At 41.4% G+C, this 25,219-nt stretch overlaps 1 protein-coding gene and 1 pseudogene across 2 annotated transcripts in view; one reads left to right on the top strand and one right to left on the bottom strand.

Moving 5' to 3' along the window:
- Positions 1 to 17,929, top strand: part of RAB10 (RAB10, member RAS oncogene family) — a 107,352-nt gene extending 89,423 nt beyond the window's left edge. Inside the window, exons 4-7 of one of the 2 annotated variants that reach the window (XR_012422590.1) lie at positions 3,764 to 3,828; positions 6,917 to 7,006; positions 8,248 to 8,349; positions 15,460 to 17,929. Coding sequence is in view for 1 of the 2 variants with exons in the window: in XM_005576364.4 (XP_005576421.1) it covers positions 6,917 to 7,006; positions 8,248 to 8,349; positions 15,460 to 15,543 (276 nt within the window). In the remaining variant the exon portion in view is untranslated. The remainder of the gene's footprint in view (positions 1 to 3,763; positions 3,829 to 6,916; positions 7,007 to 8,247; positions 8,350 to 15,459) is intronic. The other variant, XM_005576364.4, reaches the window with a different exon arrangement.
- A 2,605-nt stretch (positions 17,930 to 20,534) lies between these two features.
- Positions 20,535 to 22,332, bottom strand: LOC123568413 (epithelial membrane protein 2-like; annotated as a pseudogene).
- Between the last annotated feature and the right edge of the window lie 2,887 nt (positions 22,333 to 25,219).

Here is a 25,219-nt window from a genome sequence, read left to right as displayed (position 1 = left end):
GCTGGGAGCCTTTTAAAACCATGCTTCTGTACTTTTTTTGGGATCATGAACCCCTTTGAGAAATTAGAATCTTACCAGAATGATGTACTTACACAACTTTCAAAGTTTTATGTGTGCTCCTTGAAATTAATGATGTCCCTGAAGTCCATCCTTAGATTCTGAGATCAAAATGCCTCTTACTGACTCTTAGCACATGGCAGGATTTTAGGAGCACCTGGTATATTGCTGCTTATTACTGGATATTTGCCAGGTTGCCTTTGTTTTAGCAGTAACATAAATTAAGAGGCACTAAATTCAGGTAAGACCATGGAATCCCTAAATACAGAGTTTTGTTTTTTTTTTTCTTGAGACAGAGTCTCGCTCTGTTGCCCAGGCTGGAGTGCAGTGACGTGATCTTGGCTCACTGCAAGCTCCGCCTTCCGGGTTCACACCATTCTCCTGCCTCAGCCTCCTGAGTAGCTGGGACTACAGGCACCCGCCACCACGCCCGGCTAATTTTTCGTATTTTTAGTAGAGACGGGGTTTCACCGGGTCAGCCAGGATAGTTTCGATATGCTGACCTCGTGATCCGCCTGCCTCGGCCTCCCAAAGTGCTGGGATTACAGGCGTGAGCCACTGCACCTGGCCAGCAAGTTTCTTTATAGTATATTATAATTTTTTTTTTTTTCAAGGCGGAGTCTCACTGTTACCCAGGCTGGAGTGCAGTGGTGTGATCTCAGCTCACTGCAACCTCCACTTCCTGGGTTCAAGTGATTGTCCTGCCTCACCTTCCAAGTAGCTGAGATTACAGACGTGCACCACCACTCCTGGCTAATTTTAGTAATTTTAGTAGAGACAGAGATTTGCCATATTGGCCAGGCTGGTCTCGAACTCTTGACCTCATGTGATCCACCCGCCTCAGCCTCCCAAAGTGCTGGGATTACAGGTGTGAGCCACCACACTCGGCGTAATTTTTATTTGTTAAGCTTGTGATTCTACTAAGGGTATCTTCCCTGCAACAAAAGAGTTGTTTTCTCCCTAATCCCACCTTTGTCTACCCCCTTTTAAACTGTCATTGATCCTTGAACTGCAGTTCTACTTACACATGGATATTTTTGTTTAAAGAGATGGGGACTCACAGTGTTGCCCAGGCTGGTTTCAAACTCCAGGGGTCAAGTGATTCTTCCTCCTCAGCCTCCCAAGAAGCTGGGATTACAGGTGTGTGCCACCACACCCAGCTCTATAAACAGATTTTTAAAAACAAATATTTTAGAAAAAATTTTAGATTCTTGCAACAATTTGAAAAACTCACAGACAAGCCATATAACCTAGAAATATTGGCGGCGGGGGCGGGGGGAGATTAAGAAAAAGTTAAGTATTTTGTGAATGTATAAAGTATATGTAGATACTAGTCTATTTTATTACTACCATAAACTATACACAGATCTATTATTAAAAGTTTAAATTTATCAACACTCACACACACAAAACAGAGCCCATACATGGCACCTTTTGCAGTCAAGAGAAATGTAAACAGAGATGCAGTATTAAATCATAACTGCATAAAAATAACTGTAATACATACTGTACTACTGTGATAATTCTGTAGCCACCTCCTGTTGCTATTTTGGTGAGCTCATATGTTTCCAAGTGTCTGCTTAAAACACCATGTGATGCGGATCATCTCCCAGTGAACAGTTTGTGTCTCCAGTAAATCCCATATTGCAATCAAAAGTGATCTTTTGTGGTTCTTGCGTGTTTTCATCGTGTCTAGTGCAATACCGTAAACCTTGAATAACACCATCAGACCTATACAGGGTGCCACTAGTGATGCCAGAAGCACTCCTGAGAAGCAGAAAAGTCATTACATTACAAGAAAAAGTTGAATTGCTTAATACGTACTGTAAAATGAGGTCTGCAGCTGTGGTTGCCTGTTATTTCAAAATAAATTAATCCAGCATAAGGACCATTTTAAATAAAAGAAAATTTGTGAAGCCATCACTGCAGCCACAGCAGTAGGTGTGCAACCTTGCACTTTTTACAGAACACCTTTTTATCTTGTGTTGAAAATGCAGCTTTTATGTAGGTACAGGATTGCTGTAAGAAAGGCATACTTGTAGGCCCGGCGCGGTGGCTCACACCTGTAATCCCAGCACTTTGGGAGGCTGAGGCAGGCTGATCATGAGGTCAGGAGATCAAGACCATCCTGGCTAATCCAGTGAAACCCCATCTCTACTAAAAATACAAAAAACTAGCCGGGCGTGGTGGTGGGCGCCTGTAGTCCCAGCTACTTGGGAGGCTGAGACAGGAGAAGGGCGTGAACCTGGGAGGCAGAGCTTGCAGTGAGCTGAGATCACGCCACTGCACTCCAGCCTGGGCGACAGAGCGAGACTCCGCCTCAAAAAAAAAAAAAAAAAAAAAAAGGCATACTTGTAGACTATGATATTCAAGAAAAAGTGAAGTTATTTTATGACAACTTAAAAATGAAAGAGAAGCTAGAGGAGTTCATGCCAGCAAAGGATGGTTTGATAATTTTAGAAAGAGGTTTGGCCTAAAAATGGCAGGATAACATGAGAAGCAGCTTCTGCTAAGACACAGCAGACAAGTTCCTGGGCACCATTAAGAAAATCATTGAGGAAAAAGGATATCTGCCTGAACAAGTCTTTAATGCAATTAAAAGTGTCCTATTATCGGGATGGCGGGGAGGGGGGCAGGCCGCAAAGGACATGAGTGTTAGGAAAAGAAGAAAGCACAGGGAATTAAGGCAGGAAGGGATAGGCTAACTACTGTTTTGTGCAAATGCAGTTGGGTTTATGATCAGGACTGATTGCCCGTATGTATAAAGTTGCTAACCCCCAAGACTTGAAGGGAAAAGTCTTTTGAAGCTGCCAGTTTTTTGATCATTCAACAAGAAGACCTGAACACTGAGAATCCTTTTTCTGGATTGGTTCCATCAATACTTTGTCCCTGAAATCAGGAAATACCTTGCCATGATGGGACTGCCCTTTAAAGTTCTTTTGATATTGGACAGTGCCCCTGGCCACCCAGAACCCCATGAGTTTAACACCGAAAGCATCGAAGTGGTCTCCTTGCCCCTAAACACAGTGTCTCTAATTCAGCATCTAGATCAGAGGTCGTGAGGACCTTTAAGGTTAATAACGCACGGTACTCTAACCTCAATAGAACAGCATGAAAATCTGGAGGGATTACACCGCTGAAAATACCATCATTATAGAAAAAGCCGTGAAAGCCATCAAGCACAAAACAGTAACTTCCTGCTGGAGAAAACTGTGTGCCGATGTTGAGCATGATTTCCCAGGATTTTAGCAGAGCCAGTCAAGGAATTTGTGAAAGAGACTGTGGATAAGACAAGAGCTAATAGACACCAACCAGAGGAGTCAACAGAAGATGATTTAATGAAGATGCTGGTGCTTCCAAACCAGCACTAGACGACAAGGAAGAAGACAAAGAAGTAGTGCTAGAAAACAAATTGACTGTAGGCAGTCTGGCAGAACGGTTCTGATTATTCAAGACTGCTTTAGACTTACTGTACAACATGGACCATTATATGATACAGGCACTGAAACTGAAGCAAATGATGAAAGAAGGATTGGTTTTATATAGAAATATTTTTTAAAGAAATGAAAAAGCAAAAAAGAAATTACAGTGTTTTTCCGTAAAGTTACACTGAGTGTGCCTGCCTCCCCTTCCACCTTCTCTACCTCTTCTGCCTCTGCCTCCCCTGAGAAAGCAAGACCAACCCCCTCCTCTTTCTCCTCCTCAGCCTACTCAATTTGAAGACATTGAGGATGAAGACCTTTATGATGATCTACTTCCACTTAATGAATAGTAAATATATTTTTCTTCCTTATGATTTTCTTAATAACATTTTCTTTTCTCTAACTTTATGGTAAGAATACAGTATAGAATACATATATAAATATATGTTAATCGACTGTTACTGATAATGCTTCTGGTTAGCAGCAGGCTGTTACTAGTTAAGTGTTTGGGGAGTCAAAAGTTATACATGGCACCCCCTTACCCCCATTGTTCAAGGGTCAACTGTATGTTGTTTCAAATCAGCATATTTTATAACTTTTCTAGATTTTGTTTTCCTATAGCTACAGAAAATGAAGTAACCACAGCCATTTGGCAGTTTTGCTGCTGTTGTTTTTCTTTTTGTTGTTGTTGCTTTTTTTTTTTTTTTTTTTTTTTTTTTTTGATACAGGGTCTTGCCTTGTTGCCCTGGCTGGAGTGCAGTGGCGATGATAATAGTTCACTCCAGCCTTGAGCCCTTGGGCTCAAGTGTGCCTCCTGCCTCGGCCTCTTAAAGTGGTGGGATTACAGGCATGAGCCCCCGTGCTCAGCCTGTTGTTGTTTTTGAATAGTTTTTAAAATTGTGGTAAAACACATACAACATGAAATTTTCATTTTAACCATTATTTTGGTGTATAGTTCAGTGGTGTTAGGTACATTCTACTGTTGTGCAACCATCACCACCATCCATCTCCAGAACTTTTTCATCTTTCTGAACTGAAGCTTTTCATCCATTAAACAATTTCTGTCTCCCCCTTTCCCCAGCTCCTGGCAACTGTCACCATTCTATTTTCTATGAATCTGACTGTTATAGGTACCTCATATAAGTGGAATCATATAGTATTTGTTCAATTTGTAAGTAATTTACTTCATTTAACAAAGTTTTCAAGGTTCATCTACATTATAGCATGTGTCAGAACTTGTTTGTTTTTAAGGCTGAATAATATTCCATTGTTTTTATATGCCATGTTCTGTTTATTTATTCACCCATTGTTGGATATGTGGGTTGTTTTTGCTCTTTTACTATTGTGAATAATGTTGCTCTGAACACTGGTGTACAAATATCTGAGTCCCTGCTTTAAATTCTTTTGCGTGTGTACCCATAAGTATAATTGCTGGATCATATGATAATTCTATGTTTAACCTTTTGAGGAATCACCAGACTTTTCCACCGTGATTGCACCATTTTACATACCTACCAACAGTACACAAAGGTTTCGGTTTCTCCACATCCTCACCAATATGTGTTTTCTGTTTTTTTAATGGCAGCCATACTAATGGGTATGTAGTGGTATCTCATTGTGGTTTTGATTTGCATTTTCTAATGTTAGTGATATTGAGCATCTTTTCATGTACATATTGTTTGTTTGTATATCTTCTTTGGAGAAATGTCTATTCAGATCCTTTGCTTGCATTTTTCTTTTTCTTTTCTTTTTTTCTTTTTCTTTTTTTTTCTTTTTTCCAGACAAGGTCTTGCTCTGTTCCCCAGGCTGGAGTTCAGTGGCATGATGATCATGGCTCACTGCAGCCTCAACTTCCCAGGCTCAAGTGATTCTCCTACCACAGCCTCCTAAGTAGCTGGGACTGCAGGCACACACCACCATGCCTGGCTAATTTTAAAATTTTTTGTAGAGATGAGGTCTCACAGGCTAGTCTCGAACTCCTGGGCTCAGGTGATTTTCTGCCTCGGCCTCCCAAAGTGCTGTCATTGTTTTTTGTTCTTGTTAGGAGTTTTAGGTGTTTTTTATATATTTTAGGTATTATTCCCTTTTCAAATATTTTCTCCTGTTCGTGGTTTGTCTTTTCATTCTCTTGATAGTGTCCTTTGTTGTACAATAGTTTTTAACTTTGATGAAGTACAGTTTATCTACTTTTTCTTTCATTGCCTGTGCTTTTGATATCATATCAAAGAAACCATTGCCAAGTCCACTGTCCTGAAGCTTTTCCCTGTGTTTTCTTCTAAGAGTTTTATAGTTTGAGGTCTTTGATCTATTTCAAGTTAATTTTTTTTTATGGTTTAAAATAAGGATCCAGTTTCATTCTTTTGCATGTGGATATCTGATTTTCCTAGTGCTATTTATTGAGAAGACTGTCCTTTCCTTATTGACTGATTTTGGCATCCTTGTTGAGGATCATTTGACTAAGTATGTGAGGATTTATTTCTGGGCTCTCTGTTCCATTCCATTAGTCTGTGTATCTGTCCTTATGCTAGTTCTACACTTTTTGATTTGTAGTGAAGTTCTGAAATTTGACTCCCACAGCTAATATTACTTTGGCTGGGCTCAGTGGCTCATGCCTGTAATCCTAGCTCTTTGGGAGGCCAAGCGGGGTAGGTCACTTGAGGCCAGGAGTTTGGGATCAGCCTGGCCAACATGGCAGAAACCCCTGTCTCTACTGAAAAACTACAAAAATTAGCTGGCATGGTAGCACACACACCTGTAGTCCCAGCTACTCGCAGCTACTCAGGAGGCTAAGGCAGGAGAATCACTTGAACTTGGGAGGCAGAAGTTGCAGTAATCTGAGATCACACCACTGCACTCCAGCCTGGGCAACAGAACGAGGCTCTGTCTCAAAAAGAGAGATTATTTTGATGTTAGATTCCATGTGAATTTTTGGATAGATCTTTCTATTTCTGCAAAAATTGTCATTGGGATCTTAAGGGGACAACCACTTGTTTTTAACTGATTTTTCTGCATGGACCTCCTTGTGCCATAGCAATACAGCTATTTGAGACTTTAAAGTCTCTATACAATTTTTAATTAAGGCTTCTATGGGGTAGTATGCATTATAAAATCTGAAATGATCCAGCCTGGATTTAGATTATGCAAGTTTCTTTGCCTCTGTCTTCTCTTTTGGTAAGAAAGAGCATACCTAGAAAGCAGACAGCCTCCTTTAGGGAGGAAATAATATTTGACATGGATATGTCTTGAGAATTGTGTTTCTTTTGCCAGGTAATCTAAGCATTTGTGTAGGCTTTTAGCATGGGGTAGTTTTAGGGTGACTGCTTTAAACCTTTAAAGCTATAGAAATGACATTCTAAATTGAGAATAAAGTCACTTTTAAAGACTGTTAAGCCATAATTCATGGTAGTATGTAAAAGTAAAATTTTATTTCATTTTAGCATGCCAATGAAGATGTGGAAAGAATGTTACTAGGAAACAAGTGTGATATGGACGACAAAAGAGTTGTACCTAAAGGAAAAGGAGAACAGGTAAAAATCTGAATTAAACTGATATTCTGCTCTTTGTAAATGTAATGCTGCTTTTGATTATTATTATTATTATTATTTTTTCTTTTGAGACGGAGTCTGGCTCTGCTGCCCAGGCTGGAGTGCAGTGGCCGGATCCGAGCTCACTGCAAGCTCCGCCTCCCAGATTTACGCCATTCTCCTGCCTCAGCCTCCCGAGTAGCTGGGACTGCAGGCGCCCACCACCTCGCCCGGCTAGTTGTTTTTTGTATTTTTTTAGTAGAGACAGGGTTTCACCGTGTTAGCCAGGATGGTCTCGATTTCCTGACCTCGTGATCCACCCATCTCAGCCTCCCAAAGTGCTAGGATTACAGGCTTGAGCCACCGCGCCCGGCCGCTTTTGATTATTTTTATAGTAATAGTGATGGAATGCACTAAGCTAATTACATAGTTTTTAAAATACTTGTTGGAAATATTTTATTATTTGAATGAATTTGTTTTTTAGTGCATATTTAACATATATGGGGGCATCAAATGTTCCCATAGTATTTTTATCCTTATTTAAACTACAAAGAGAGAAAAATGTAAGTCAGTAATCCTCAATTTTTAAACTTAGGACTTTTTTTTTTTTTTTTTTTTTTTTTTTGAGACGGAGTCTCGCTCTGTCGCCCAGCCCAGGCTGGAGTGCAGTGGCGCGATCTCGGCTCACTGCAAGCTCCGCCTCCCGGGTTCACGCCATTCTCCTGCCTCAGCCTCCCGAGTAGCTGGGACTACAGGCGCCCACAACCGCGCCCGGCTAATTTTTTGTATTTTTAGTAGAGACGGGGTTTCACCGTGGTCTCGATCTCCTGACCTTGTGATCCGCCCGCCTCGGCCTCCCAAAGTGCTGGGATTACAGGCGTGAGCCACCGCGCCCGGCCTAAACTTAGGACTTTAAGGAGATGTATCAATTTGTATGGTTCTAAAATGTGACAGTCAGCCTGCGGTGAGCAGAAATTAGACCCTGAGAAGTCAGGTTGAGCTTCTCGTAAGTTTGCCCCCAGGGTGAAGTATCTGTTTTAGTACTGTATCTGAAATAAACTTTTGGGGTAAGGAGATTACTTTTGTTTGTTTTATGAAAGAGCTTGACTTGCTGAAATATTCTGTGTTATATATTCTAGTTGGGACCACTGCCTTCAGAATAAGATTAGTATTTAAGATGTTAAAGTCAGCAATTGGCAACCCATGCTTGATAATTTTATGATGATATTTTGTTTCTGTTTTAGATTGCAAGGGAGCATGGTATTAGGTTTTTTGAGACTAGTGCAAAAGCAAATATAAACATCGAAAAGGCGTTCCTCACGTTAGCTGAAGATATCCTTCGAAAGGTAGGTTCCTATTTTTACTTCCTGCCAGGTACCTGAGTGTATCTCTGTTGAATATTTTGTCTATTCTGAAGTACTGTATTTACATACAGAATTTGAGTTTGGGTGGTATTGTTTCTGTAGGGCAGCAGTCCCCAGCTTTTTTGGCACCAAGCACTGGTTTTGTGGAAGATAATTTTTCCATGGACCGTATTGGGTGAAACTGCCCCACCTCAGATCATGAGGCGTTAGATCTTCCTAAGGAGCGTGCAATGTAGATCCCTTGCACGTGCAGTTCACAGTGGGGTTTGCACTCCTGTGAGAATCTAATGCTACCACTGATCTGACGGGAGGCGAAGCTCAGGTAGCAAGCTCCACAGTCACTGTCTAGTCCCTAGTTCCATTATTTTTTCCAGTTTTTTATCTTTTCTAGCCTTTTTATTATTGGATTCATTTCTCTTAATGAGTACTTTGCAGTCTCAGATAATTTAGGAAATTTTAAGATAAGAAATGAATCTATTAAGTAGTTATTGCCACAGAATTGCTATTCTGCCATATTAGTCACTTCTCAGGCAAATAAAGGGCATGTACATATTCTGTACATACTGAATAAAACCTATTATGTAAGAAAATAAATAATGCTGAAAATGTGATCTTGAGGAATGCATGTTTTACCTCAGGTTTGTTTCTGGGCTTAAGATTTGTGACTCTCAATATTTGCTAGTATAAGTAACATGTAGCCAAATTAGGAAATCCGATTTTCATATTTTCCCTCAAGTGACTAGGTATAATGCATGGATTTGGTTATGAATCCTGAATTATCTGTTCAATCTGTTGTAATTTTAAATGCAAATAAATACAGATAAAATCTGACATACATTGGCCAGGCGCGGTGGCTCACATCTCTAATCCCAGCATTTTGGGAGGCTGAGGCAGGCGGATCACGAGGTCAGGAGATGAGACCATCCTGGCCAACACGGTGAAACCCCATCTCTACTAAAAATACAAAAATTAGCTGGGTGTGGTGGCACATGCCTGTAATCCCAGCTTCTTTGGAGGCTGAGGCAGAAGAATCCCTTGAACCAGGGAGTCAGAGGTTGCAGTGAGCCGAGATAACGCCACTGCACGCCAGCCTGGCAACAGACCAAGACTCCATCTCAAAAAAAAAAAAAAAAAAAAAAAAAAATCTGACACACATCCTAAAAGAGAAGCAGATGTTGTATAGTAGAAAATGTAATTACATTTGGTAACCTTTCTATTTTTATATTTGAAATATTAATATTTTTTCTAAAACCGACCTATATAAAAGGTAGATGTTTGTTTTTACATTTTCTTAACCAACCAGTTTTTTTTCTTTCTCCACTTTGGAAGGACAGAGACATTAGCTGTAATAAAGGTGGTATGTCACATATAAATCTAGTGAAATTTCTGAGCAATTACAAGAGATTGAGTTGAAATACTTACATTGAAGTAAATTCTTTATATAGAGTGACTAAAACCAAGGGACCTAATTTTTAGAGTGAAATGTAGGTATCTGTTTACTACAATTGAATATTCAAACTGGAAAAAACAGTCATCAGTTATTGCTCTTTAATGGGGCTAAAAAATGGGTGCCCTTTTGAATCTGCCAGCTTCCTTTGCATATCATGTTTTGGGACTTCCTGCTTTAGGAGATGTTTTTCTATGAGAATCCAGTCAGATCAAAAATTGAATTTTATTTCAGAGAATGAGAGAGGCTGACAACAATTAAACTAAGTATAAAAGATCTCCATAGTGTGTGTATTGAGTGATAAAAAGCAAATTAGGGGCTGGGCACTGTGGCTCATGCCTGTAATCCCAGCACTTTGGGAGGCTGAGGCGGGCGGATCACGAGGTCAAGAGATTGAGACCATCCTGGCTAACCCGGTGAAGCCCCGTCTCTACTAAGAATACAAAAAATTAGCCGGGCGTGGTGGCGGGCGCCTGTAGTCCCAGCTACTGGGAAGGCTGAGGCAGGAGAATGGTGTGAACCCAGGAGGCGGAGCTTGCAGTGAGCCGAGATCACGCCACTGCACTCCAGCGTGGGCGACAGAGCGAGACTCCGTCTCAAAAAAAAAAAAAAAGGATATAAAATGTGAAGTGATCTCATTTTTCAAGATTATATGATATACCAAACAGACATATGTACATGCAGATACATTTTATTTTTAGCAAATGGAGAACTGGAAGGGTAGATACCAAACTCCAAATAGCACTCCAAGAGAGTGATGGTGGTAAGGGGGAGAGATCATAGGGCAGATTCATGTACTGACTATAGGCAGTTTAGTTTTGAAATTTCAACAGGTTTCTTTTTTGAATTATAAGCAATTTTAAGATTTTTTTAAAAGAACAGTCTTTCACAATTAAGGTGAACCCATTAGAATTTCTTGAGAAAATCTATATTATTTATTGTTCTTTTGAAGAGCAAAAGAATAGAAGAATACAACTAGGAAAAAATGTGTTTCTTTCTTTTTTTTTTGTTTTCTTTTTGAGACAGGGTCTCACTGTGTTGCCCAGGGCTGAAGTGTAGTGGCTGTTCGTAAGTGTGATCATGCTGGCTGTAGCCTCAAACTCCTGGCCTCCAGTGATACACTAGTAGCTGGGTCCACAGGGGTCTGCCATCAAGCCTAGCTCGGTCTCTCTCTTTTTTTTTTTTTAATTGATGGGATCTTTGTTTCCCAAGCTAGATTTGAACTCCTGGGCTCAAGTCATCCTCCTGCTTCAGCTTTCTGAGTAGCTTAGGACCACGAGGACACATCACTATCCCTCACTAATTTTCAGATTTTTTGGTAGAGATAGGGGTCTCACTGTGTTGTCCAGGCAGGTCTTGAACTCGTGGCCTTAAGGGAACCTCTCGCCCTGGCTTCCCAAAGTGTTGGAATTACAGGTGTGAGCCACGTACCAAAAATTGTATTTTTAATTAAATGAAGGGAATAAAAGAAATAGAAAAATACTTCTTTTAAAATTGGTTGAAGGTACTTTGTATTTCAGACATTGGTGGGTCAGGATGAAACATTATCCAGTATTCACAGTCGAGTTAAAGACCAGGATAAGACTGGCAGGAGTTACCACAAGACCACAAGACCTAGTGAAACACTCTTGGCTCTATGTCCTTTCTCTTTCTGGGCTTTTTGGTCTTCGTGGTTTCTGCTTAGTTTCTATCTATACTATGTCCTTTGATCTTCTCATCAGTCTTGGCTTTTTTTTTTTTTTTTTTTTTTAATAGTGCTATATAGCCATTATATATATAATTTTGTGCCCCAGTGAGGTAGAGCTTTCCTTATTATCATTATTAAAGGTTAAAGTATTAGTATACTAATAAATAAAGATCTCAGTCTAGACTTGTAGGGGTGTCCAATCTTTTGGCTTCCCTTGGCCACAGTGGAAGAAGAATTGTCTTGGACCACATATAAAATACACTAATACTAACCATAGCTCGAACGCTAAAGAAAAAAATCACACACAAAAAAATCTCATCATGTTTTAACAAAGTTTACGAATTTGTTGTGTTGGGCTGCATGCAGGCTGCAGGTTGGACAAGCTTGGTCTAGAGTTTTCCCAAGTAAGCAGGCCCAAATACTAGGTAGCAATTTTTTTCATACACATCCATACACTGATGTGGTGAAGTTATGAGTTCAAATAGCAAATGTAAAATTCCTTCACGTTAGAATTAACTTAAAATGAAAGCAATTTAAAACATCTTTTAACTTAATTATTTGGCTACATGATTCATTCTCTTGCTTCAAACATTTAAAAGGAGAAAAAAAAAGGATACAGAAATTTCCCACCTTGTTCCCTTTGATTCCCTCAATATCAGTTGCCAATTCCTCATTTTATCCTTACTCCCCAGGTAACTGATGTGATTAATTTATCAGTTATTACTCTGAGTAAATATGAATATATATTTTTGTCCCACCCCTCCCCCACAACCTTTTCTTTTTAACAGATGAGGTAACATACTCTACTGATTGTCATTTTGCTTATTTCACTTACCATAAGCAAAATAGTTTTACTTTTTAAATTATTATATACTATTCCTTTGAATGTTTATATCATAATTGAACAAGTCCCCCAGTGGACATTTAGATTATTTTCAAACTTATGTGCACATAAACTGTGTGTGTAGTGCATAATCTTATATTTAAATAATTTTCCATACGCACATACATTTGAAGGACAGATTCTGAGAACTGGTCAAAGAGCATACATGTATGTACATTTGCAATTTTGATAAATACTGCCAAAGTCTGTCCTGAGGGTTACACCCATTTACACACCCACTTGCAGTATATGAGAATATGTGTTATTCATACCCTGGCCAGCACAGTGGATTTACAAGACTCAGATCTTTCCCAGTCTAACCGGTTAAAAAATGCAGATTTAATTTGCTGGTAATTTCTGAGTAAGGCTGAGCATTTAAAAACATTTGTTTGTTTGTTTGTTTTGAGACAGAATTTTGCCCTTCTTGCCCAGGTTGGAGTGCAATGGCATGATCTCTGCTCACTGCAGCCTCTGCCTTCCAGGTTCAAGAGAGTCTCCTGTCTCAACTTCCCAAGTAGCTGGGATTACAGGCGCCTGCCACCACACAAACGAATGTTTGTGTTTTTAGTAGAGACAGGGTTTCACCATGTTGGCCAGGCTGGTCTCGAACTCATGACCTCGGGTGATCTTCCCAACTTGGCCTCCCACAGTGCTGGGATTACAGGCGTGAGCCACCTCACCTGACCTAAAAACATATGTTTAAGAATCACTTTTACATTTCCTTTTCTGTAATTTTTTTTTGTTTATTCCTTTGCCCAATTTTTCTATTTGGTTATTGCCCTTTTCTTATTCTTAGCTAGGAGCGAGCTTAAAACTTTTAATAAACTTAATTAAAACTCAACTTCAACTTAAATATTTTGGCTGTACAAGATTTCGCTCTGCAGGAGATACCCTTTTGTTTTTTTGTTTTGTTTTGTTTTTTTGAATCTGTTTCAAGGATCTAAGTTAAATTCTAAAAAGATAGTGAGTGAGATGCTAAGAAAATCAGTGTAGGAGCCTCCCTGGTTTCCTTCACCTGACCCATACCTGGAAGTTTCCAGACAGAATTTCCAGTGCAGCTGTACTCTTTTTTCTTGCTGGGTGCTGGTCTGCCCCCTTTTTCTTCTTTACATCTTTCTCAAAGATCTCTTTTAGGAGCAAAGTCACTTGTACTGGAAACCCCACAGAGGTCTTTTTAATGCATAATTTGCTGCTTTGACACACATGGAGGAGAAGAATCCCATTAGGCAGTGGGAGTAAGTAGGTGAGCTCTAAGGGCAAGTAGCAGTGTCACCTCAGGATGAGTTCACTAGGCTTCTCTTAGGCTACTTGAGGTTTTAAAATATTTTTGAAATACTTTAATATTTTCCCCCTTGGGCTATACAAGCCCTTAACTTTATATTGTTTCCATGAGAGAATAAGTTCTCAGGTACATCGTGGCTTTCAAAATGTTGTGATGAACTACTGTTTTATACAACAGCACCGATAAATCTCAAAGACTGATACTGAGTGAAAGAAGTCACACAGAGAAGAATATATTCAACTATGGTTCCATGTATATGAAGGATAGGAATAGAAAAAAAACTAATCTTAGATGATAGAAATCAGAATATTGGGTAACTTGAAGAGAGCAGTACTGGCAGGAGAGGGGCACAAGAGAGCCTTCTTGGGAATATTATGTTCTATATCCTGATCTGGTAGTTTGACAGTATATACTAAAAATACATCAGGCTTACACTTAAGCTTTATGTACTTTTCTGTATGTAAGGTATCACTTTAAAAATATTTTTTATATATAAAGAATGGGCCTACCTTTTTAAAATACTGTATTCTTCTGATTTTTTTTTTTTTTTTTGAGATAGAGTCTCACTCTGTCGCCCAGGCTGGAGCGCAGTGGCGGAATCTTGACTCACTGCAACCTCTGCTCCCGAGTTCAAGCGATTCTCCTGCCTCAGCCTCCTGAGTAGCTGGGATTACAGACGTGCAACACCACACCCAGCTAATTTTAGTAATTTTATAGAGACAGGGTTTTGGCATGTTGGCCAGACTGGTCTCGAACTCCTGACCTCAGGTGATCCAACTGCCTCGGCCTCTCAAAGTGCTGGGATTACAGGCCTCAGCCACAGTGCCTGGCCCTTCTGATTTTCAAAGTAATATTTAATGTTGGGAAAAAACAGAATTATACTAAGAATAAAATTAAATCAACCATAATTTTACTACCTAAGGGTTGCTACTGTTAGTATTTTGTTGTATCTCCTTTGGAGTTTTTCTATGTTTTTAGGGGAATTGGGAGGAGTCTTACTGTCTTGCTGTGTTGCGCAGGCTGGAGTGCAGTGGAGTGATCATAGCTCACTGCAGCCTTGAACTCCTGGGCTCAAGTGATCCTCTTGCCTCAGCCTCCTGAGTAGCTGGGACTACAGGCTTGAGCCACTGTGTCCAGCTAATATTTTAAATGTTTTATACAGATGGGGGTCTCACTATCTTGCCCAAGGTGGTTTTAGCTCCTGGCCTCAAGGGATCCTCCCACCTTGGCCTCCGAAAAGTGCGGGGCTTACAGGCGTGAGGCAGTGTGCCCAGCCATCTATATCCATTTTTAACATGAATTAGATCACATTTTCCTTCACTCCTTTTCACTTAATCAGTTGAGACTGCCTTTTAAAAACTATCCTACAGTAATAAAATTAGTCTAAAAACGCAGATAACTAAACAGAAAAGGGCAGTTTTATTTCTGTGACATTACATATACCTAACATTGGTTTTATACAACCTGCTTCCCAATGCCTTTTAAGTACTAAACATATTCAGAGGTCAGGGCTAGAAGATAACAATCTATTTAAGAGAGCAGAGAAGATTTCAGAAGCTTTATAAAGGGATGCCAGGAAATGTCTACAGTATTTCACAGCTTGGAGGAAGCAGGCAAAATGATCAAAACAAGGCTTGCAGATCTTTACTTTGCATGGAGGGGAACCTATCTCATGTGATTGTAATTGTATTTTGTTGTATAAATTGACATTTATGAGAATATTCCTGTTGAAACTTGATTTTATCCATAGCAGTGTTTTTTCATGAGTTATTTTCCTTGTGTGTTTGTTGCAGACCCCTGTAAAAGAGCCCAACAGTGAAAATGTAGATATCAGCAGTGGAGGAGGCGTGACAGGCTGGAAGAGCAAATGCTGCTGAGCATTCTCCTGTTCCATCAGTTGCCATCCACCACCCCGTTTTCTCTTCTTGCTGCAAAATAAACCACTCTGTCCATTTTTAACTCTAAACAGATATTTTTGTTTCTCATCTTAACTATCCAAGCCACCTATTTTATTTGTTCTTTCATCTGTGACTGCTTGCTGACTTTATCATAATTTTCTTCAAACAAAAAAATGTATAGAAAAATCATGTCTGTGACTTCATTTTTAAATGTACTTGCTCAGCTCAGCTGCATTTCAGTTGTATTATAGTCCAGTTCTTATCAACATTAAAACCTATAGCAATCATTTCAAATCTATTCTGCAAATTGTATAAGAATAAAGTTAGAATTAACAATTTTATTTTGTACAACAGTGGAATTTTCTGTCATGGATAATGTGCTTGAGTCCCTATAATCTATAGACATGTGATAGCAAAAGAAACAAAAGCCAGGAAAACACTCATTTTCGCCTTGAACATGTAAATGGGGTTAATTTTGTCCTGTGCCTTATGTGGAAAGGAACTTCTTTGGTTTTCCTTTTTTGTTCTGGTGGAAGCATGTGCAGGAGACATATCATCCAAACATAAACCATTAAAATGTTTGTGGTTTGCTTGGCTGTCATTTTCAAAGTAGTTAATTGAGGACAAAGGGTAATGCAGAAGTGATAGCTTTGGTTTGCTGAGTCTTGTTTTAAGTGGCCTTGATATTTAAAATTATTCCTGCCACCATTTCTTTTCCTTGGCCACTTTTTCCTTGCGTCTCCCTGCATGCTGCTTTATTTGCTTCTCCCTCCCCCACCACCTCATGGTATATTTAAGAGTGAAAGGGACAAACTAGTAGGTTTGTCAAGTTTAATATAAAGCACTGATGTAACTTGCTAGGTAAACGGAAAGATAAGTTCTAACTGCCTACTATCCAATGTCAGTTAATTGGTGTCTTCCCCCTCATTTGCTCTCTGCCCTAAAACGTGTCCCAGATGCCTTCACTGGCTGTTTTACTTCTATGTTCTGCTGTTCTTCCTCTCTTTGTTCCCTTCCTGTCTATCCATTGAGCTTATGAAATGGAAGAGTTAACTGCATGCACTAGTGTTTGGAGGGTGTTGTGGTTTGTCTTTCTAATTAGGTGTATAGCCTATTCACTTTCCTAGAATAAATCTCTTAACCTACATTTGAGTAGTCTCCATTTTGGCAACTCCTCTAGCAGCTTGGTAGCCTAGTACAGGTTGTTTTTTTAAAAAAGAAAAAGCAGGAAGGAGGAGTGAATTTTATTAACATGTTTGCCAAATGTATTGAGATTTGGCCTCTGAAGAACACTTTTTCAGTGTTAAGTTGTCTTTACCTTAAGATTGAGAAATACTTTAGAATATTATTAATTTTAAGTCCTGTCTTCACGTCCTTTTGGAAAACTTGTGTTACCATGGGTTTGGAAAAAGGACAACAAAAGGCTTTTCGTGTAAAGATAAGATCTCTAGCTGTCTCTAACCCTGTCCTTTTTTCACAGCATTTTTTCTAGTTTTGCTTCATTGCTTATCATTAGGATAGGGTAAGTTAAGTTTGCTATGCTGCTAGCATCCTAAGATGATACCTTTGTTGAAAGAATTGTGAATAGCATGATTCATTTCTAGCAGAGGCTGAGTTTAGGACAGCAGCTTCCATTGAGAAGTCTTTCTGTGTCGTGAATAGCATTTTAATGACCTCTTGGCTCACATAAGCAAACAACATAGGGACGTATCTGCTATGAAAATCCACAAATTTTTCAGATAGTGCCCTAAAAACAATTTTATATGCCTCACTGGTTGTTATTCTTAGGTTGTTTCCACACTTGACTTTATCATTGTTTACTACTAGTAAAAAGCAGCATTGCCAAATAATCCCTAATTTTCCACTAAAAATATAATGAAATGATGTTAAGCTTTTTGAAAAGTTTAGGTTAAACCTACTGTTGTTAGATTAATGTATTTGTTGCTTCCCTTTATCTGGAATGTGGCATTAGCTTTTTTATTTTAACCCTCTTTAATTCTTATTCAATTCCATGACTTAAGGTTTGAGAGCTAAACACTGGGATTTTTGGATAACAGACTGACAGTTTTGCATAATTATAATCGGCATTGTACATAGAAAGGATATGGCTACCTTTTGTTAAATCTGCACTTTCTAAATATCAAAAAAGGGAAATGAAGTATAAATCAATTTTTGTATAATCTGTTTGAAACATGAGTTTTATTTGCTTAATATTAGGGCTTTGCCCCTTTTCTGTAAGTCTCTTGGGATCCTGTGTAGAAGCTGTTCTCATTAAACACCAAACAGTTAAGTCCATCCTCTGGTACTAGCTACAAATTCGGTTTCATATTCTACTTAACAATTTAAATAAACTGAAATATTTCTAGATGGTCTGCTTCTGTTCATATAAAAACAAAACTTGATTTCCAGCTGTGTGGTTTGGTTTTCATTTGTTTATGGCATTAGAAGATTACTTCTGAAAAAAATGTGGACTAGCAAACTAAATATTAATGAGTTGACAGAAATGGGAAATCACTGTCAACCTGTGGAAAACTGGAAAGGCAATTTCAAAAACTGTCTTTGCTGAGAAACTACTTTAAAAAATAGAATTATCTCTGGGATCCTAAAGCGGAATCATCCTTGTGCCAAAATAGGAGATGCCACGATCCTAATCACACCTGGCTTACACTAGTTGGATGTGCCAGAGGCCCTACAGCTGAGGTCACCTGATTTCTCAGGGGGACCAAGCTGGGCTCCTCATGCTGGAGGGTAAATCCTTGTTTTAGCAGCAGCTGGCCTCTTACTAAGAAAATATTGGCCGGGTGCGGTGGCTCACGCCTGTAATCCCAGCACTTTGGGAGGCCAAGGCAGGTGGATCACGAGGTCAGGAGATCGAAACCATCCTGGCTAACACGGTGAAACCCGTCTCTACTAAAAATACAAAAAATTAGCCGGGCGTGGTGGCAGGCGCCTGTAGTCCCAGCTACTCGGGAGACTGAGGCAGGAGAATGGCATGAACCCAGGAGGAGGAGGTTGCAGTGAGCTGAGATCGCACCAGGGCACTCCAGCCTGGGCGACAGAGTGAGACTCTGTCTCAAAAATAAAGGTATTGGCCAGGCACGGTGGTTCGTGCCTGTAATCCCAGCACTTTGGGAGGCTGAGGTGGGTGGATCACCTGAGGTCAGGAGTTCAAGACCAGCCTGGCCAACACGGTGAAACCCCATCTCTACTAAAAATACTAAAAGCTGGGCATGGTGGCAGGTGCCTGTAATCCCAGCAAGTATTTCCTGCTTTTGTTATACATAGCAACAGCCTTGTCTTTATGTGTAGGGAAAAGAAATGTTTGATCCTATATTAAGGCTTTATTAGTCAATAATAAAAATATTTGTTGACAAGATTGTTCCTGCTGAAAGTATATGTAGAGTTTTTCTCAGATGCAGTGATTTTAAGAATCACTTGAAGTGTTTTTAATGTTCTATTCATTCCCCCCAACATACTTGTTTTGTTGGACCTACAATTCTCCCTTTGCTGGGCGTGGTGGCTCACACCTATAATTCCAGTGCTTTGGAAAGCCAAGGCAGGTGGATCACCTGAGGTCAGGAGTTTGAGACCAGCCTGGCCAACATGGTGAAACCCTGTCTCTACTAAAAGTACAAAAAATTAGCCGGGCGTGGTGGCACACGCCTGTAATTCCAGCTATTTGAGAGGCTGAGGGAGGAGAATCGCTTGAACCCAGAAGGCAGAGGTTGCATTGCAGTAAGCCAACATCATGCCACGGCACTCCAGCTTGGGCAACAAAACAAGACTCTCAAAAAAAAAAAACCAAGATTGGTGTAGGGAAATAGGATATGGTCTCCCCCCTTAAATGGATGGTCTAGTTTAGAAAACAAAAGTAATTCATCAAGTTAAGCATATACAAGAGCCAAATAATTGTAATCTGGATTTTAATTGCTGTACTAATATATCAAGTTCAGTTGGTGGGAATAGTTGGGATTACTTTTTGAGGGAGGAGAGACATTAATTGGTACTTAGAAATGTCGATTCACTGGCTAGGGCAAATGTAGGAAGGTCATTGTAAGAAGAGACCACAGAGACTAGACAATGACAGGCCCTGGGGAGTCATGGTAAACTCTTGAGAGTGGTGAGAGCAGTGTGTTCGTGGAAAGCAAGTTTAGATGGATTTGAATAGGAGAAACAAGGGTTCTAGAGGTCACATGGGAAGTCGTGTTAATCGAGATGTCAATAAGACCTGGCTAAAATGGCAGAGGGAAATGCAGGGTTGAAGGCAAAGGTAGTGTGTGAAGCAGGGAGGGTATTTCTGGTGAGCGTGCTAGGTGCTTTTTTGGCACTGCTCTAGGTACTTTAGGTTAGGTCTTCGATGTCCTGGTGAATTAGTACCCAAGAAGAAATGGTCTCAGATTAAGTCACTTGCTTAAGTTTGCACAATCAGTTGGTGCTGGAGTTAGATTTTGAAACCAGGCCAACACCACTGTCCTTCCTGTGTTCACCTTTTCACAGTTCTCAGGAGGGCCTGGGGTAATGAACAAGTGCCAGAGACAGCAGAAAGAGTCTGGAGTGGTTGTGTGACCATTTGACCCAACCTTGGCACCTTCTAACAAAGAGTAACACCCTCGAAGTATACTTCATTTACTACTGTTTTTGCTTTATATCACCCCTCACCATCTCGCGCAGAAGCAAGCAAAAGGAAGCAATGGGGCATCTGATTGGTCTGGGAGCTCCAGATAGCCAGCAGGTACTTGAAGGCTGCAAGCCAGCTTGAGAGCAGTGGCTGGAACTGGAAGGGGTGTGCACACTACCAATAGCAAGTGAGCAAGAGGGACCCACAAGAAACTGAAGGTTATTACAGTGCTACAGTTGGCTCTAAGAAATTCCCTTGTCCCACTCTAAGAAACTAGGGCCTTTTTTTTTTTTTTTTTTTTTTAACTTTTAAAGGAAACAATTCATTTGCTAGAAAAACCTAAAAAAAAAAAAAAAAAAAAAAAAAAAAAAAAAAAAAAAAAAAGATTATATACAAAATGGTTATCTGAATGTGGATTCTGTACTGCAGCAAAAGCAGCCCAGCTCTGGAACTCTATTCAGCTTCCTCAGTTATCAGGTACATCATGCCACTGATGAAGGTGAAGGCAAAGGCCACCCACGGCAGGATGTAGGAGTAGCCATAGCTGCCTTCTTTGGTCAGGCAATAGAACTCCGTGTTTTTATCGCGCCCGTGTGTATAAATGGAGGCTGCAATCATGAGGCACAGATACGACATTAGCTGGATGATGAAAGTTAGGACAAACTTCTCTCCCTGCTCAGGTGGAAGATGAAGAAGGCGATGCAGCAGAGAACGGTGGAGGATCATGGTGGCCTGGATCACCTGTAGCGTGGAGTACTCTTTTTTTTTTTTTTTTTTTTTTTTTTTTTTTGAGATGAGTTTCACTCCTGTTGCCCCAGGCTGGAGTGCAATGGCGTGATCTTGGCTCAGGCAACCTCTGCTTCTCAGGTTCAAACGATTCTCCTGCCTCAGCCTCCCGAGTAACTGGGATTACAGGCGTGTGCCCCTACGCCCAGCTAATTTTGTATTTTTAGTAGAGACGGGGTTTCTCCATATTGGTGAGGCTGGTCTCAAACTCCCGACCTCAGGTAAACCGCCCGCCTTGGCCTCCCAAAGTGCTGGGATTACAAGGCATGAGCCACCGCGCCCGGCCGCGGAGTGGGGTACTCTTTTTTTTAATTTTTTCTTTTTTTGAGACGGTGTCTCGCTCTGTCGCCAGGCTGGAGTGCTGTGGCGCGGTCTCGGCTCAATGCAACCTCCGAATCCCAGGTTCAAGCGATTCTCCTGCCTCAAGCCTCCTGAGTAGCTGGGATTACACGCACGTGCCACCACGCCCGGCTAATTTTTGTATTTTTAGTAGAGACGGGGTTTCACCATGTTGGCCAGAATGGTCTGGATATCCTGACGTCGTGATCCGCCCGCCTCGGCCTCCCAAAGTGCTGGGATTACAGGCGTGAGCCACCGCGCCCGGCCTGTGGAGTACTCTTCAAAGCTGTCACTGATTACTGTACAGTTCGTGCTGTTGATACCTATTCTCCAGACATCGGCAAAAAACTCATCTCCCACCCACCAGGCATTGTCGATGGTGGCGATGAACAGCAAGGCCGCAGAGATGATGTGCAAGGCGACGATGAAAGCAAGAAGCACCAACATTTTCATAGGGCAGGGCGAGGCGAGGGGTCACATTTAAAGCTCAGAGCGGGGTGTGGCGGCGCTGGCGGCTGCGCAGGCTGCCGGACCGACGCACCGGCTGGGGCGCGAGGCGAGGCCAGCGGGCTGTTTTGAAGCTCCGGGCTGGGACTGAGCGCCCTCCCTCCTCTGAAACCAGGGCTTCTTGAAATGGCAGATTCCAAGTTTGTGTCAGGAAAGGTGTAAAATGGCCCTGAAATACCTGATTACATTAGATCTCAAAATCAGAATCTAGGGATGTTATCAAGATGGCTTGGGAGTCAACTCTGGCTAAAGATGGGACAGTTTGAACCCATTGGATATGTGTAAATCCATGAGTTCATGATACCAAACACACACATGCACACACCCCTAACTGGTCACTACTGGAGAATGCCAGGGAAATGGCTCTCCCCTCCCCTACAACTCTTCTCTAGTGGTAAGTAAAAGAATCAATAATTAATCCTGCCTTCCTTATATGAACTGTACCACTGGGTAGCTGAATAGTCAACAAGATGAAGTTTCTCTGTAGAGAAGTATTCCAAAAAAAAAAAAAAAAGAAGAAGAAGAGGTGATAGAATCTTATCATCCCACAACCTCTGATGAATCCGTGGATCTAGGCAATGGTCAATGGCTACTAACGTCACAGAAAGATCCAACGAAACAGACATTTATGTTCCTTCTGACCAAGAGCACCATGCTTATGAGGAGGCCATGCCCGATCAAAAGATCCGATCTGTAGTCTCGAGCCAACTGCCAATTTATAGGAAAAATGAGGACAGAACATGTTAAACTAAATCAATCAACAAAATCCAGACTGTAAATTTTACAGGACAATTGCTTCAGCCTCTTCAACAATTCAATTTCAATAGGTAGAGAGAGAAAAGCAGGCAAAGCTAAACTATAATGTGTTCAGGAAAGAACAGGGTAATATACTAAAGTAAATTAAGAAAATGATTATCCTAGAAGTCAGGATACAAATATTATTATTATTATTATTATTATTATTATTGAGACACAGTCTTGCTCTGTCACCCAGGCTGGAGTGCAATGGCATGATCTCAGCTCGCTGCCTGCAACTTCTGCCTCCCAGGTTCAAGTGATTCTTGTGCCTTAGCCTCCCAAGTAGCTGGGATTACAGGCACCCACCACCACGCCTGCCTAATTTTTATATTTTTAGCAGAGACGGGGTTTCACCATGTTGCCCAGACTGCTCTCGAACTCCTGACCTCAGGTAATCCACCCCCCACTCAGCCTCCCAAAGTGCTGGGATTACAGGCATGAGCCCCTGTGCCTGGCCAGGAAGGGATATTCTTAGCAGAGAAAGAGGATGTTATGACTGGTGGGGGAGCATACAGAGGGTTCCTAGGATGGCAAAATCTTTTCTTTTCACATGGATATTGGTTGCAAGGGGGTTTGCCTTATAACAATTCATTAATCTACCCATTTGTTTTATGTAAGTTTTAAAATTTGTATTATAAGGGCTAGGCGTGGTGGCTCACGCCTGTAATCCCAGCACTTTGGGAGGCTGAGGTGGGAGGACTGCCTGAGCTCAGGAGTTCAAGACCAGCCTGGGCAACATGACGAAAATCTGTCTCTACAAAAAATAACAAAAATTAGCCAGGCATGGTGGTGTGCACCTGTAGTCTCAGCTACCTGGGAGACTGAGGTGGGAGGATCAGTTGAGCCCTGGAGGTTGAGGCTGTAGTAAGCCAAGATCACACCAGTGCACTCCACTCCACACTCCAGCCTGGTTGACAAAGTGAGACCCCCGTCTAGAAAAAAAAAAAAAAAAATTGTATTATAAGTTTAACCCTAAAGGGCTGTGAATGTGTGTGTCTATGATTATATTGGGTAGCTCCTAGTCTCTAAAACCGTAGAACCAGTCTTAAAGGCTGTGCACCAAGATCCGGGTGCGCCCTCCAAAACAGCAACAAAAAATGTTGTGCATCAAGACCAGTGCTCAGGATTAGACTTAAAAGAATTGGTCTGCTGAGGCCCTGTAGTCACTGCTGATCAACACAGACATCATGGCCCAAGAATTGTCCCTGCTGCCTCTGAAAACTGGCTGCCACCAGTGCCCAAACTCCTGCAAAGGTGGATGGACACTGTATGGATTCTGCTTTGTTTCAGTGGCTTCTGGTTCAGAGTCTGGGTGATTATTGGTTGGTGAAGCCCAAAACACATGCCCCTGCCCCAAGTGCCAGGAAAGTGGGGAAAAGCGAGAATCTCTTGTTTTTAGCTTCAATAGTGGGAGGTGGCCTCTGACTCTAAGATGGGGGATTTAGGTAACTGGATGCACAAAAAGAGTGACAAATATCTACTACGCCAGTGGTGTGCAAACTTTACTGCACTTTAGGTGAGTGCTTTTAAAAATACCAGCACGCCAGGCATAGTGGCTCACGCCTGTAATCCCAGCACTTTGGGAGGCCGAGGAGGGTGGATCACCTGAGGTCGGGAGTTCGAGACCACCCTGACCAACATGGAGAAACTCCGTCTCTACTAAAAATACAAAATTAGCTAGGTGTGGTGGCACATGCCTGTAATCCCAGCTACTCGGGAGGCTGAGGCAGGAGAATTGCTTGAACCCGGGAGGCAGAGGTTGCGGTGAGCCAGAGATCGTACCATTGCACTCCAGCCTGGGCAATAAGAGCAAAACTCCGTCTCAAAAAAAAAAAAAAAAAAATACCAGCGCTGGCTCTATGCAGTGGCTCATGCCTGGAGTCCCAGCACTTTGGGAAGCCGAGATGGCAGGACTGCTTGAGGCCAGGGGTTCAAGACCAGCCTGGGGGTATAGTGAGACCCTGTCTTTACACAATACACAAACAAACTAATGCCAAGGTTGCACCCCAGAATTCCTGGGATGATAGTGGCTTTTTATTCGCTTTTAACTTCCTATGTGATTCCCGTGTGCAGCCAAGTTCATGAGCCAGTTCCCACACCCTTGCTGCTCAAAGTATGTTCTTCAGATCACTTGCATTGGAATCCCCTGGGAGCTTCTGAGAACTGCAGCTGCTCTGCACAGTTCGCATCTACTATTACACAAGAGTCCCAGGGGGGTCTCACACAAATTACAATTTGAGAAAGGTAGCCCTGTGCTATTCTCCCAAGGCCAGCCCGAATCTCACCAGCAGGTATATTCCCCACTTCTGAGCAGAGAAGTTGCCTCTCCCTTCTAAATCCCGAGAGAAACACATTTGGCCTGCTTTTCCACTGGGCATTCATTGCTGCTTCCCTGCTTTTCCACTGGGCATTCATTGCTGCTTCCCTGCTTTTCCACTGGGCATTCATTGCTGCTTCCCTGCTTTTCCACTGGGCATTCATTGCTGCTTCCCTGCTTTTCCACTGGGCATTCATTGCTACTTCCCTGCTTTTCCACCGGGCATTCATTGCTACTTCCCTGCTTTTCCACTGGGCATTCATTGCTACTTCCCTGGTTGCAGTTAACTG

This window comes from Macaca fascicularis, chromosome 13, assembly GCF_037993035.2.
Source record: "Macaca fascicularis isolate 582-1 chromosome 13, T2T-MFA8v1.1".
Lineage (NCBI taxonomy): Eukaryota > Metazoa > Chordata > Mammalia > Primates > Cercopithecidae > Macaca > Macaca fascicularis.
The sequence above is the reverse complement of the archived record's forward strand: the minus strand, read 5'-3'. Positions and strand labels throughout refer to the sequence as shown.